General features: G+C 40.8%; 1 protein-coding gene across 3 annotated transcripts in view; it reads right to left on the reverse strand.

Annotated features, from left to right (window-relative positions):
- Window positions 1-16098, reverse strand: part of acacb (acetyl-CoA carboxylase beta) — a 141444-nt gene that overhangs the window by 89363 nt on the left and 35983 nt on the right. For all 3 annotated transcript variants that reach the window (XM_087999927.1, XM_087999929.1, XM_087999928.1), the window contains 8 exons: window positions 14440-14590; window positions 8715-8818; window positions 6649-6734; window positions 5942-6083; window positions 5710-5860; window positions 4789-4923; window positions 2564-2710; window positions 339-527 (listed from right to left, as the gene is read on the reverse strand). In XM_087999927.1, the coding sequence (XP_087856053.1) occupies window positions 339-527; window positions 2564-2710; window positions 4789-4923; window positions 5710-5860; window positions 5942-6083; window positions 6649-6734; window positions 8715-8818; window positions 14440-14590 (1105 nt within the window). The remainder of the gene's footprint in view (window positions 1-338; window positions 528-2563; window positions 2711-4788; window positions 4924-5709; window positions 5861-5941; window positions 6084-6648; window positions 6735-8714; window positions 8819-14439; window positions 14591-16098) is intronic.

The raw sequence follows: 16098 nt of genomic DNA on the forward strand, positions 1-16098 counted from the left end.
CTGGAATCACCCCCAACCCTACACAACACAACATGCAAAAGTAAATGCCTGCAGCAGTTTTAAGCATACCTTAGAATGAGCTGTGAGCCTACAGAAGCTTTCTAAAAACTGGATCCCAGCTCATTATTCCGAGAGATAAAAGTTGTTCTGTCAGGGGCAAAATGGGCCAATCTATTCTTTTTCAAAATTAGTTAAATCTCTGAAAATGACTTGAAATTTTGTTTTTAAAATTGTAGGATGATCTCTGCTCCCTTTAGCCCTATTCCTCTGACAGTCTGATGAGAGTTCTCAAGTTTCCTATGACACATGGTTCATTTAGCAACCTGTTCTTGGCTTACCTGCTGGCTGGGGAATTGACTGAGCACAGAAGTGATGTTACTGGCATACTGGGCTATCACTTTTCGAATGGCCTTCTCCACACTCACGGGGATCCTGCCTGAAACATTGGTCATAATGTCTTGCAACTCAAGAAGTGGTAGGGAAGGGTCTCGGAGAGTTGTCATCAATTTTGTGACCCACATTTTAACCTACGATAGGAAAAGAGAATGGAAATTGAAAGAGGCAAGTTAGTACAAGCATTCTTTGAAATTGATATAAAACCAAAAACTTGGGAAACCAGACATCTACACTATATTAACACTACTTTAGTACAAGGTAAATTGGCTAAGGGAGGAGTTTCTTTGGAAACAGTTAACAATCAATCATCCCTTTACTGTAATGCAATATCCCAACCTGCTGCACAAATGGAAATTGAAAAATGGATGTCAAGCTATGTAATGAGAAATCAGAAACATGACAATCTTTCACAGTGTTGTAAAAGATGGAGGTAGAAATGCAAATGTAATGGAGTTTGGGAAGGGAATTAAAAGAACCATATCCAAAATTGGATTAGGGTAACATAGTAATAAAACTATGATAGTCCTTCAGGCTTTTCTAAAAAGCTAAGTTCCAGGTGCAATCCTTCTATTTTGCTCTTGTGATAGTATTAAGTTGACATACAAGTGAAGTGACTTTCCATGTGAGTTTTCCTCCTTACCTGTAATATTAGATTTCAAGACACAGGGCAGAATGAAATAAGGGTCTGAGTGAATGAGCATTATGATCTAGTGCCAATGTCCTTCTTTTTCCCCTGTACTCTTGCACGTTATTTTTACCCAAATAATCATCCAATCACTTCTTCAATGCCTCAACTGAACCTGTCACAACCATGCTTGCAGGCAGTTCATTCCACCCCTTAAATTTTCCATGAGTGAAAATATTTTTTCTTCTAATATCCTTGCTGCTTTGGCAAATTTTTAAACCTATGCCCTCTTTTTTGTAGTTCTTTTACAAGTGGAACAATTTCTCCCTGTCCCTGAGCACACAAAATCTTTACTGGAAGGGATGCTGGTGAATTCTGGGATATTCACCGAGTGGTGAGACTATTCCAGGAATAGCACGTGATAAGATAGGGTATAAAATTGGACAATGTTGTAGGGACAAGGTAGGTAATCAATGAGGGGAGTTTGATATATAAGGCGTGAGAACTCATTGGGCCTTGTGGTGACAAAACCAATAAAAAATATGAACGCAATTTGGACGTAGCCAAAAATGCATTTAAGATTCAACCCGTAGGATCTTTTGTGTTTTGATTGCTTGTACCAGATTTTGAAAGACTATGTTTGCACTTTTAGGGGGGGTCATCTCGGTGAATTGATGCATCCAAACAGATCAGCCAATGAAACACAGTTAAATACAGCCTTAAGATTAAGGCAATCTTACATTTTAGGTTTTAAATGATGCTCATATATACTTGGAAAACATAATTGGAAAAAGATTGCCTAATCCATTCAATTAATTGATCAGTGTGTGGATAGACTGAATATAAAAGCAACAAAAATAGAAGTTGCTGGAAAAGCTCAGCAGGTCTGGCATCATCTGTGAAGAGATGTCAAAGTTAACATTTCAGTTTCGGTGACCCTTCCTCAGAACTGATGGCAGCTAGGAAAGTGTCGGTTTATATGCAGAAGACAGGGTGGTGGGGGGAAGGAGTAAGGAATAAACGACAGGTAGGGATAGAGCTCAAACAGAGAGAAGAACAGTTGGACAGACAAAGGAGTCGATAACAATCTGACTGGGAGGGTGAATGGCTGTTAATTGAGACTGTTAGCGGCTAACAACAGTGTGTAATGGAAGACTATGACCAACCACAACCATGAGTCTGCCATTAGACACGACGTATTGTTAACCACTAACAGCTAGTCACCCTCCCTGCCAGATCGTTACCAACTCCTTTGACTGTTCAACTGTTCTCTCTCTTTGGGCTCTATCCCTACCTATCGTTTACTCCTTTACCTCTCCTCCCACCCCATCTTCTGCATATAAGCTGACATTTTCCTAGCTACCATCAGTTCTGAGGAAGGGTCTCCAACTCGAAACGTTAACTTTAATTTTGCTTCACAGATGATACTATTCCTGCTGAGCTTTTCCAACAACTTCTGTTTTTGTTTCTGACTTGCAGCATCCACAGTTCTTTCGGATTTTATAAAAGAAAAGGAGTTGCAAGTTTTACTCTACTACTTACCTTAGTGCTGAAGTAGGGTTCAGGCAAACAGTAACCACTCGTAACGTTGACCAGGTTCTCTAATACACTGTGAAACACTTGATGGAGTTTCTTGCCAACGATAGCTAATGACTGCTGTGGCGCAAAGACTCCTGTGTGCAAGTGGGCCTAGAGAATAAGATTCAGGAAGGCAATGATGCAGCTGTTAATAGTTGTTAAACCAACATTAGTGGAATTATGGCAGTACCATACAATTTACTGTTGGTGTGTATTTTCAAGCTTCACATTCTCTTATTGTTTGATTTGATGCCACACTATGACTTTGGATTCAAGATAGATTGTTCAGAGCGAACTCCAGGACTATCTTCAGCCTTAAACTTCAAAGCAACACCATTCGCTAATTCCAAATACTACAATACACAGTAATCATTGACATATGATCTTATTGTTACATTAGGCAAGGAATAATCTATCCTTTTCACATGTTCATATCCAGGTACTTTTTTTTCATTTTGGATTGTTCCAGCTCCATCACACTGCTGTTTATGCTCAGTGATGTGAAGCTCCATAATATTGTTGCAAGGTTGCTCCAAGGTCCTGAAACAACTTGAATGAAGTCAAGATTAGAGTGTTGCTGGAAAAGCACAGCAGGTCAGGCAGCATCCGAGGAGCAGGAAGATTGATGTTTTGGGCAAAAGCTTTTTATCAGAAACCCTAGCCACTCCCCCTTACATCAAAGACATCTCGGAAATGACTGCCAGACTACTCAGACCTCTTGGCATCATGGTAGCCCACAAACCCACCAACACACTAAAACAGCAGCTCATGAACTTGAAAGACCCTATACAGACAACGAGCAAAACTAATGTCATTTACAAGGACTGCAAGGACTGTAACAAACACTACATTGGACAAACAAGCAGGAAAATGGCCACCAGATACATGTACATCAACTCGCCCCAAAAACACATGACACTCTCTCACTAGTCCTCACATACAGATGAGGAAGGACACCACTTCGACTGGGACAACACATCCATCCTTGGACAAGCCAAACAAAGACACACACAAGAATTCCTAGAAGCATGGCATTCCAACCGGAACTCTATCAACAAACATATCGAGTTAGACTCCATCTACCAACCCTGAGAAAAGGAACAGGAAGTGACTTCACCACAGGAAATAACATCACCAACCCAAAGAAACCCAAGCATATAAATAGAAAGCAGGAATTTTCAGCATTGCTTCACCTGAGGCCCACTGAAGATGTTACCTAGTAGGGTAACAAAACGTCTGGAAATGAACCTTCCAGCTCAGTGAGCAGACCTACATCCAAAACCTCAACCTGAGCTACAAGTCTTCTCAAAACTCACTAAGACACAGATATGCCATACTGCAGGTCCAACTGATAGTCCTAAACTGGCTGATTGCATAATTCTTCACACACTCAGAATTATACAGCAAATGTTGTAAAATTGGGGAAATTGGAGGAATCAGAGTTGACCAATCAGATACTAATTGCCACATATTCAGGTCTATTTGCTCTCATAACTTTTTCTCATTTTAGAGCATTCTGGCTCTGTTCACACTGTGTTATCTATGTTCAGTGATATAGAACTCCATGAAAATTGATTACCCACTATTCAGCACTTTTCTCGCAGTAATTCACCAAGTTGTTTTCCCCCTTAAATCTTTGCAAATCATCCCGATGAGCGCAAGATGAGAAATTTCAACAAATGGTGTATTTTTATCAGTGATACAAATGACTCCAAGCCTGAGCAGATTTGTTGTTCACTGTTAAGCCCTTCCCATTAGCAAAATCACCAGCTCAGGAGTAAGGAAAAAAAGCAAATAAAGAAATATCAGAATGGTAATGGAAGAGATAAATGGTTGGGAAATATCAGACAAATTTTCAGAGCTATTTGCGGAAGGTAATTGAATAGTTCTATTCAAACTTATGCTTCTAAATAAAAAGGAAAAAGATATTTTAATAGTAGACACGTTTCCTTACTGCCTCTTCCTCACCAGATCCTTTCTTCCTGTACAATGTAGTTAGGTGGTCCAAGTAAAATTTTCAATCTGTGTTATATCCCAGCATCTGTTACCTCTAATCTTAGGCACAAGAATGTAAAGCTGAAGGATGAAACTTTATTGAATAAATCTTTACCAATTAACTGAAGGTTTAAACAATATGTAGTGTAGAACATTGCCAGCACACCAGTTTATGTAGATGGAGGAGCACTTACTGTATGAAGTTTCTTGGGGTCATCTAATTCCATTTTAGCTACTATGGAGCCTTGCTCTAGACAGGCACCTGGTCTCTTTACATAATGCACACATCCTGATTCTTCAACAACCAAAGCCATCACCATCTTCATCACCTGTATGGATACAAGTCAAGCCAGATTTTTTGAGCTCTGTTGAAAGGTCAATGTTCTGAAATGTTAACTGTTTCTGACCACAGATGCTGCCATAAACTGCTGAAATTTTCCTACATTTTTCTGCTTTTATTTCAATTCATGCTGTACACAACTTTGTGATTTTGTGCTGAAAAAATTTACAATTCCCCCTTTTAACAAAAAGAAGTTCCCTGCTTTCTTTCATACAAAGGCCTCTTGCCAGTGTAAAGCAGAAAACTCTCAACAGTGCTTTAAAACTGACAATTTTTAAGACAATACTTCAAATGTAATATTGGAGGTCACCATAAGGGCCCCTTCAATCAAGGAATTGTAAGTAAGAATTATATAAAAAACACTGGAGTATTTACAAATTGTTGTAAATAGTGCTGGACTTACATGAGGTTGAAAGGTGGGGGTTGGGAATGGGGTTAAACACACCAAATGAACAATTCCTTTCATGATTCAGTAATAAAAATAACTACTGTATGTTTAATAGCTGATCTGAATTCAATTAGCTCATCTCAATCAATCAGTGGTTTAAACAGTCAGTTCACTGGGATCAGAAAAGAGCTTAATTTGCTGGGATTACTGTTTATCACTACAGCACTCTTAGCTGAAAGCATGCTAATGTGGGCCATCATGTGGGAGAAGGAGTCGACCATGTGAATAGTTGATGAGTAAGGCATTGAAGTGTCAAAATTTAATAGAACTCCAATAGAATTTTAATTTTTTTGGGCGGAGCAATACATTGTCATGAAGTTTACATACCTCAATCTCTGCATAGCAATGTTTTGCCAAAACATGGCCTCCATCTTCAACAAGGTACTGCAGTAGTTTGCCAGCAGAGGGAGACCTCAACACAGTGGGATCCTTCTCCTTCTCAAACACGCAAGTCTTGTTACCAATAGTGATCAAATACCTGTCAGCACAAATTGTTCAAGTAAATGGAAACAAGAAACTTCAAGCAATATGGCTATGCTTGCAGGATAGGATTTCTTACTTGTCTATCTCCTCTTTCATGTATGTAGTGTAACTATTGCCATCATAGGATAATAAGAGGCCTCCATCACTTAGCCGGTGAACGTCGATCTCAATATGCGAGTTGTTCATAATAACAACATAAAGGGTCAATGACTGACGGGCTACCTGCACAGTGGATGTGAAAATAAGTAAATCAGAATTCACACAGCAAGAAATGAAATTGTTTCAAACTATTTGACCAAAACTTATGGATAGGGTAAATATGAAGGCTTGGTAACAATTAAAGGGAATATTTATTCTGGTAGGGTGTCTATCTTTTATCAATTCCAAAATGAATAACACAAGGTGAAGAGGAGACAGATATTTTGGCAACATCTGCAAACTATTCACTTCAAAGAGCAGCACTCTAACATTCAAGATTGAAGGGTGAAGTCTCCTATCTGAACCTGACAGACATCATGCATAATGTTTATTTAACTTATTGTTCAGTTCCCACTGAACAGCAGGCCACACCAACACTGCCAATAATTCAGAAAAGTTTCAGGAATATTTTGAGATGGGAAATGTTGCATTTGACTGACTGTGAATTAGCTCTCGCATATAATTGGATGCAGTAATCAATCCAATAACCATTATTCTTTAAACAATTAATCAAAACATGCACAAGTTCAATGAAGGGAGAAGAATGAAAGAAGATTTAACAGAAAAAGCCTTCATTAAAATCACCTACCTGTAAGGAATATTTAGTTTCTTCATAAATAAGCTCCACATCCACTATGTTTAACAGGCTGTTTGCTGGGAGAACCTGACCTCTGAATATGAGAGAAGGGAAATAAATTTATATGGTTTCTGAAGAAAATATGAAAATCAAATTCAAGTAATATGCCATTTACAAGAGTTTCTTATTACTTGATTTCTTCCTTCCCAGAAAGACCAGAGAAATATTAAGGAGGCAAGATTCTAAGGAGTAGAAGCCTTCATTGGTCAGTGCATTGATATTAGGATTTGGGAGGTTATGTTGTGGCTGTACAGGATATTGATTAGGTCACTTCTGGAATACTGCGTTCAGTTCTGGTCTCCCTGCTATAGGAAGGATGTTTTGAAAGTTGAAAGGGTTCAGAAAAGATTAAAAAGGATGTTGCCAGGGTTGGAGGATTTGAGCTATAGGGAGATTCTGAATAGGCTGTGGCTACTTTCTCTGGAGCTTCGGAGGCTGAGGGGTGACCTTATAGAGGTTTATAAAATTATGAGGGGCATGGATAGGGTTAATAGGCAAGGTCTTTTCCCTGGGGTAGGGGAGTCCAAAACTACACGGCATCAGTTTAGGGTGAGAGGGGAAAGATTTAAAAGGGACACTAGGGGCAACATTTTTCATGCAGAGGGTGATGCATGTATGGAATAAGCAACCAGATGATGTGGTGGAGGCTGGTACAATTACAACATTTAAAAGACACTGGATGGGTATATGAATGAGAAAGGATTAGAGGGATATGGGCCAAATGCTGGCAAATGGGACTAGATTTATTTAGGATATATGGTGTCGGTATGGACGAGTTGAACCAAAGAGTCTGTCTCCATGCTGTACATCTCTATGATTCTATGACTCCGTGAGTACAGAAATCTCAATTTTTCACAGAAGAGTTTCACAAGAACCTCACTGTCAATGTGCACAGACCCAAATATTAAGCCACTCTCAAAACAATTAAAGCATCTTGAGTTCCAAATTGTCACATTGGACCCAAAATGTTAACTCGGTTTTTCTTTCTCTGTCAGATCTGCTGAATTACTCGAGCACTTCCTGTTTTTACCTCCAGTGCTACACAAGTGCATCCATCTTAAATTTTGAGCCAAACGTGTGGAGTCACAGTTGACATTCCAATCTTCTGATGCAGAGGTGAGAACTGATAACAACTGAGCTACAGCTGACAGTGAAAAGAAGTAACATTTAGATTTCTCTGCTATTATTTTGGACTTTCTCTATTTTTCATTAAGAATTAATTTCAATACCTATTTCTTACAAGAAACACGGCATATTGTACATGACCTTATACAGGTTTATAAAATCATGAGAGGCATGGTTAGAATAATAGACAAAGTCTTTTCCCTGGGGTGGGGGAGTCCAGAACTAGAGGTCATAGGTTTAGGGTGAGAGGGGAAAGATATAAAACAGTCCCAAGGAATAACGTTTTCACACAGCAGGTGGTATGTGTATGGAGTGAGCTGCCAGAGGAAGTGGTGGAGGCTAGTACAATTGCAACATCTAAAAGGCATCTGGATGGGTACATGAATAGGAAGGGTTTGGAGAGATATGGCCCGGGTGCTGGCAGGTGGGACTAGATTGGGTTGGGATATCTGGTCAGCATGGACGAATTGGACCAAAGGATCTGTTTCTGTGATGCACATCTCTATGATGTTATGAGTGTATAACACAGTTGCAAAAATCAATCCTCAAATTGCCTGGGTGACTGAGATAAATGTTGCTATGCATCTTTCTGAAAAATATACACAGATTGCCTGTCAATAGAAAGATGGTCAACTAAAAATAAAACAAATATTAAATTTCAGTAGAGGTTGTTGGATTTGCTTTTAGCCTGGCACAGCTTATCTTTTGGACTTACTCCCGATACTCTTAAAGCACATTCAACTGAGGAAATGTTTCCTTAGGATGTTAATAATCTGAATTAGCATGCAAGACATTGATATCTCACTATTCAAACACTTGTCAATAACCCAGCAACTCACCTCCCCTGTATACACAGAACTTACCACAATAGACACCATCCATAACTTGCCTTTCAAGAGAATGTAGGAAGTTGGTCATACTTATTTGAAAGGCTGAATCTGCCACATGTAAAGCACCACACACCACTCCAAGCATTGTATCTGGTCTCTCTGCCTGAAGGGAAAGAAATATTAATTAATGTAAAATACTTGCTTGGTAAAGTTTTGTTTTAATAACAGACAGTTCTTATTTTGCATTTCAATTCATTTTTGCATGTGAAGGGCATCTTATTGGCAACACAGACTTTAATTTAAAGTACCAAGTGGTTAATCAAACATATCAGAATTGAATGAACTGCTTTATTCAAGAACAACATTTTAATTCCAACTTCAGTAAATCACTCCCTACTGTGCCAATCACACTTCCATTCCTTTCACAAGATACTACAGTAAGATAGCACTGAACTGGCAGAATTTAGAAGAACGGGAAGTGAGTTTATTGTAATAGTAAAAAATCCTTTTTCTTGATTTAGTCATGGTGCGTGGGCATCACTGGTTAGGCCAACTTTTATTGCCCAGCTGTAACTGCCCTGGAGAAGATGGTGATGATTTGCATTTTTGTAATGCTGACCATCTGGTGTAGGCACAATAATAGGGCTGTTCGGAAAGGACTGCGAGAATGTTGACGGTGAAGGAAAAGTGATATACTGTAATTCAGAGTCAGGATGGTGCATGATTTGGAGAGAAACTTGTAGGTGGTGATATTCCCAGGTAGCTACTGCCCTTGGTTACAAAATGTACAGGTTTGGAAGGTGCTGAAAGAGCCTTGGTGAATCACCGCAGTGCATCTTGTAGGTGGTAGACACTGCTATTACTATGCAATGTTGGTGGAGGGAATTAATGAACGTTGATGGTGTTGATGATATGTCAGTCAGAGTTTGGGATAGGAGGGCACATCACGACCAATAATCTATGCTTGGGACTTGGAGGGGGTCCATTATGTTCAGACTGGGGGCTGAAGGCTGGGGGGGCCTCAAAAATACAGCTCATCACTATCTTCTCCAGGGCAATTACAGGTGGGCAATAAGTGCTGGCCTAACCAGAGATGCCCACATACCATGATTGAGTCAAGAAAAAGGATTTCTCTCTCTTCCTGGTGCCAAGTAAATGGACTTTATCCTGAATGGTGCTAAGAACGTTGTTGGAGAGTATTCAAAGACAATCCTGACTTGTACCTTTTGGACAGGCTTCGTGAGGGCAGAAGGTGAGTTACTTGCAGAAGAATTCCCAGCCTCTGACCTGTTTTTGACCCACTGCACTTACATGTCTGGTCCAGTTCAGCTTCTGATCTAGTCTAGCTCCTAATTTATGTGTTTGTAGCTTTCTCCCAGCTTTGTGCCAGGATAGCTTTCAAGATCAAGATATCAGGAAATCTACATTCTGGGACTAGTAAGCGCCACCATGTCATTGTACAATGCAGTAATACACCAGCTACATCAATCCACTTCACAGTTCATAGTACTGACTGCCTATGAGAAAGTGAGGCCTGCAGATGCTGGAGATCAGAGTCAAAAAGTCTGGTGTTGGAAAAGCACAGCCAGTCTGGCAGCATCCGAGGAGCAGGAGAGTCGATGTTTCCAGCATAGGTTCTTCATCGGGACTGCCAATGGTTATCAACCTTGGATGTATGTAAGTGGGGTTGAAATAGAACATAGAACATAGAAGAGTACAGCACAGAACAGGCCCTTCAGCCCATGATGTGTACCAAGGATTATTCCTAATCTAAAATAAAATAACCTAATCTACACACCCCTCAATTCACTGCTGTCCATGTGCATGTTCAGCAGTCACTTAAATGTCCCTAATGTCTCTGCTTCCACCACCACCGCTGGAAACGCATTCCATGCATTCACAACTCACTATGTAAAGTACTTCTGACACCTCCTCTATACCTTGATCCTAACACCTTAAAACTATGACCCCCTCATGCCAGTCAATCTTGCCCTGGGGAAAAATCTCTAGCTATTGACTCTATCCATGCCTCTCATTACCTTGATTCGGAGATGCCGGTGTTGGACTGGGGTGTACAAAGTTAAAAATCAAACAACACCTTCGCATTACCTTGTATAACTCGATCAGGTCACGCCTCTTCCTCCTTCTCTCCAGAGAGAAAAGTCTGAGCTTAGTCAACCTCTCTTCGTAAGACAAGCCCTCCAGTCCAGGCAGCATCCTGGTAAACCTTCTTTGCACCCTCTCCAAAGCCTCCGTATCTTTCCTATAATAGGGTGATCAGAACTGGACATAATATTCCAAGTGTGGTCTCACCAGGGACTTGTAGAGCTGCAGCAAAACCTCATGGCTTTTAAACTTGATCCCCTGTTAATGAAAGCCAAAACACCATATGCTTTCTTAACAACCCTATCCACTAGGGTGGCAACTTTGAGGGATCTATGTACTTGAACACCAAGATCCCTCTGTTCCTCCACACTGCCAAGAATCCTGTCTTTAATACTACATTCAGCATTCAAGTTCGACCTTCCAAAATGCATCACTTCGCACTTATCCAGGTTGAACTCCATTTGCCATTTCTCAGTCCAGTTCTGCATCCTGTCTAATGTCAGGCTGCAGCCTGCAATGGCCCTCGATACTATCAACAGTACCTCCAACCTTTGTGTCATCGGCAAATTTACTAACTCACCCCTCAACCTCCTCATCCAAGTCATTTATAAATAACGACAAAGAGCAGAGGCCCAAGAATAGAGCCCTGTGGGATACCACTCACCACTGACCTCCAGGCAGAATACTTTCCATCTACAACCTCTCTCTCCCTTCAAATTCAAACAATTCTGAATCCAGACAGCCAAATCTCCCTGTATCCCATACCTCCTGGCTTTATGAATGAGCCTACCATGGGGAACCTTTTCAAATGCCTTGCTGACTGCTTTTAATCACACTATGCTTTTCCAAATAGTCATAAATCCTATTCCTCAGAATTCATTCCCCCAGTCTGAACATAATGGACCCCCCCGCCAAGTCCCAAGCATAGATTATTGGCCGTGATGTGCCCTCCTATCCCAAACTCTGACTGACATATCATCAACACCATCAACATTCATTAATTCCCTCTACCAACAATGCATAGTAACAGCAGTGTGTACCACCTACAAGATGCACTGCGGTGATTCATCAAGGCTCTTTCAGCATCTTCCAAACCTGTACATTTTGTAACCAAGGGCAGTATCTACCTGGGAATATCACCACTTGCAAGTTTCTCTCCAAATCATGCACCATCCTGACTCTGAATTACAGTATATCACTTTTCCTTCACCGTCAACATTCTCGCACTTGCTAACCACAGTAATTAAGACAAAGTGAGGTCTGCAGATGCTGGAGACCAGAGTTGAAAAGTGTGGTGCTGGAAAAGCGCAGCAGGCCAGGCAGCATCCGAGGAGCAGGAGAATCAACGTTTCCTGAAGAAGGACTTATGCCCAAAATGTCGATTCTCCTGCTCCTCGGATGCTGCCTGGGCTGCTGCGCTTTTCCAGCACCACACTTTTCAACTCTGACCACAGTAATTGCCAGGGATTGCCCTATTCCCCTTCTTGAAAAGAGAAACAACATTCGCCTCCCTCCAATCCTTCGATACGACTCCATGGAGAGTGAGGAAGAAAAGATCTTCGCCAGCGGCTTAGCAACCTCCTTTCTCGCTTCCTGGAGCAACCTAGGATAAATCTGGTCTGGCCCTGGGGACTTATCAATCTTAATGTTTGCCAAAATTTCCAGCACATCAACTTCAACAATCTTGATCTGTTCAAGCCTGCTTCCCAGCTCCTCAAAGTTCTCATTCACAACAAGATCCCTTTCCTTAGTGAAAACCGAAGCAAAAAACTTATTTAGGGCTTCCCCTATCTGCTCAGACTCCACGCACAAGTTCCCTACACTATCCCTGACTGGCCCTACCTTCTCCCTGATCATTCTCTTATTCCTCACGTATGAGTAAAATGCCTTTGGGTTCTCCCTAATCCTTCCTGCCAAGCCTTTATCGTGCCCTCTCCTGGCTCTCCTCAGTCCATTTCTGAGCTCCTTTCTAGCAAGCCTGTAATCCTTTGAAGTTGTGCTAGAAGAAAGTGAGGACTGCTGATGCTGGAGATCAGAGTCGAGAGTGTGGTGCTAGAAAAGAACAGCAGGTCAGGCAGCATCCGAGGAGCAGGGGAAATCAATATTTCAGGCATACGCCCTTCATCCTGATGAAGAGCTTATGTCCGAAATGTTGATTCTTAAAACTGTGCTAGATCCTTGCTTCCCCCACCTTGCGTAAGCTGCCCTTTTCCTTCTGATAAGAAGCTCCTCTGTTTTCTTCATCCAAGGCTCCTTAATCTTACCCCTTCTTACCTGTCTCAGAGGAACAAACTTTACATCACTTGCAACAACTACTCTTTAAACAGTCTCCACATGTCTGTTGTGCCTTTTCTGTGGAACAATTTCTCCCAATCTGTATTTCACAACTCTTGTCTGATAGCGTCATAATTTCCTTTTCTCCAAAGAAATATCTTCCTATGGTAACTGCTCCTTTCCCTCTCTATGGCTATGGTAAATGTGAGGCAGTTATGGTCACTGTCACCAAAGTGTTCTCCCACTGTGAGATCTGACACCTGTCCTGGTTCATTGCCAAGCACCAAATCCAAAATGGCCTCTCCCCTCATCGGTCTGTCTACATACTGAGTAAGGAGTCCCTACTGAACACACCTGACAAAAACGGCTCCATTCAAACCATCTGCATTAAGGAGGTTCCAGTCAATATTGGGAAAGTCGAAGTCATCCATAACACCACCCTGCTGCATCTGCATTTTTCCAAAATCTGCCAGCCTATGAGTTCTTCGATCCCTCTACTACTATTAGGGGGACTGTAGAAAACCCCCAATGAGGTGGCTGCTCCTTAACTGTTCCTAACTTCCACCCATACTGACTCAGTAGACAAACCTTCCTCAACAACCTTCGTTTCTGTAGCTGTGATGCATTCTCTAATTAACAATGCTACACCCCCTCCTCTTTTTCAACCCTCCCTGTTATTTTTAAATGTTCTAAACCCTGGAACATCTAGCAACCATTCCTACCCCTGTAGAAACCCACATCTCCATTACAGCCACAACATCATATTCTCAAGTACTGATCCATGCTCTAAGTTCATCACTCTTATTTCTGATATTCCTTGTGTTAAAGCAGACACATTTTAACCGATCCCTTTGTTTCATCACAAATCTGCCAGCACAATTACCTCTGAATCAAAATATTGCATGTTCAATTTATAATCTGAGTTCAGAAATTCAAGCTAATGACTCTAATCAGTCATGAAGGAGAGTTACTGGCAGAGGTATCATGTGTTCCAAAGAGATCTTAAACAGAGGACCTGCCAGTTCTCTTAGCTGGATGTTAAAAAAAAAGTGGGGTGGGGGGGCGGTTTATCCTCAGTTTCCTGACAATATTTATCCAGCAACAGATATCAGAAATATAGAAACAATTATCACATTACTGTTTGTGGGTGTTTGCTTTGTGAAAGTTGGATGTAGTATTTCCTATTTTATAACGTGACTACACTTCCAAGTTAAATGGCTGTAAAGCATTTTGGTACATCCCGTGTTTGTGAAAAGTCAATACAGAAAAATCCATTTTTGTTAATTAACTTGAACTGGACTTAAGAGTAAAATGTTCAAAGGAACTTAATTAAAGCTATGTCTTATTAAATCCCACAGATTTCATGGTTTCTTTTTCTCATATACACTCACTCAATATTATTACCTGTACTTTATCTGCGATGAGGTGGTCAAGCCAGCTAGTATCAATGGTGTTAAGCTGAAAGCTCTCTGTTTCCAACAGCTTGATCAAGTACTGAACAGTTGTTCTAAAGTCTCCACGGATTGAGAGTTCCTTAAGTGCTAGAACCATATTCCTAAAAGAAACGTTGCAGTCAAATACTGATAAGATTGCAGCATTTCATTCACTGCTTTATAACACATTTTTGACAATTCTTGTGAAATCACAAAGCAGAATAAATGATTTGTTTGAATAAGTTTATTGTCACATGTACTCACGAGTACAGTGAAAAGTTTACAAGTTGCCACTTATGGTGCCATCCAAGGTGCAAAGGTACTGAGGTACTGAATCTTTTTATAAAGTAGAAAAATTAGGAAAATAAAGTTAAATAGTTAAAATTATAGATTATATGTTGACTTAAGTAGCTATTTTCCTTATCCGAGTGTCATAAACCCATTATATTTTTGTTATTGATCAATTAAGAGATTCATTACATTGCCATGCTGTTGTTTCAGTCTTAAGGACAGATTCAACTTCCAGTAATGGGGAGAAATTCTTTTCTCTGCCAATTGTAGAGTACTACACTAAATGCTTGGAATAGTCTGATCCAAGCTTTTATCTTTCACAAAAGGTTTTAATCTGTCTCTTTCATCCTAATCAACTTCATTGTTATTCTTTTTCTTTCATGTCTCTTGTTCTGTAATCAGAAAGCTCTATTTTTATAACCCTAGCAATTTTCTCAGCAGCTTCCTCCAGCACAGACTCATTCCACAGGGATTCCAATTGAAATTTCATTTTGCGGAGACAAGTAGTCGCTGAAACACTTATGATTTTCAATAACATTCTGACTGCTCTCAGTATTTCACGCCACTTACACTTTCTACCATGATCTACAGAATGCATAATCCCAACCTCACTGCAGTTACTTGTCTTTAATGTAGATCACAGCCATTCTGAACCTCTGCCAAACGGTTAGGGTCCTTGAGATGGAAGCGTAGGCTGAGGGGATAGGATGTTGGGGGACAGGATGTTGGGGGCCTATTGCATAGGCTTCTCATGCAGAAACCTGGATCCAGGAGGTGGACTTAAAGGAACGTACTTCCTGAATCCAACCTTGGCTTGGTGGATCTACTGAATTACAGATGCTTAGGAAACCCAGCTGGTAATGTTGAAAACAGCCTCATTATTACTTTCAAAGTTCCATCCCACCTCCTTGGCTGCTTTCCCAGATTTCTGCCTCAGTCAAAGCAGAAGCAAACAGATTTTGGGATGGAAGCCCATTCTTCATGCCTGAACAACCTCAACAGCCCCACCTAACCTTAATCCTCCAATTTTCTATATGTCAATACACAGCCCTTGGTGACTATTTGGAACAGGGCTTGCATGTAATTTTCAGATCCAGTACTACCATGGGCAGAAGATTTTGAAGGAAATGGAGATCTCTGCAGTCAGCTGGAAAGCCTGTGAAAGCACCCATCAACCCTATTAGGAAAGGACAAACACAATTTGTCCCAGTCAGATGCTCGACATGCAAATGGCAGACCTCCTCTGAGGGGGAGGGGGATGTAGACGTCATACCTGCTGACCAATCAGATACTGGCAGTACGACACCTGCCTGAGTCTCAGGATCCCAAGCCAGTGGTG

This window comes from Chiloscyllium plagiosum, unplaced genomic scaffold (assembly GCF_037043375.1).
Source record: "Chiloscyllium plagiosum isolate Xiang-an unplaced genomic scaffold, Cpla_swu_hap1 HiC_scaffold_24, whole genome shotgun sequence".
Taxonomy (NCBI): Eukaryota; Metazoa; Chordata; class Chondrichthyes; order Orectolobiformes; family Hemiscylliidae; genus Chiloscyllium; species Chiloscyllium plagiosum.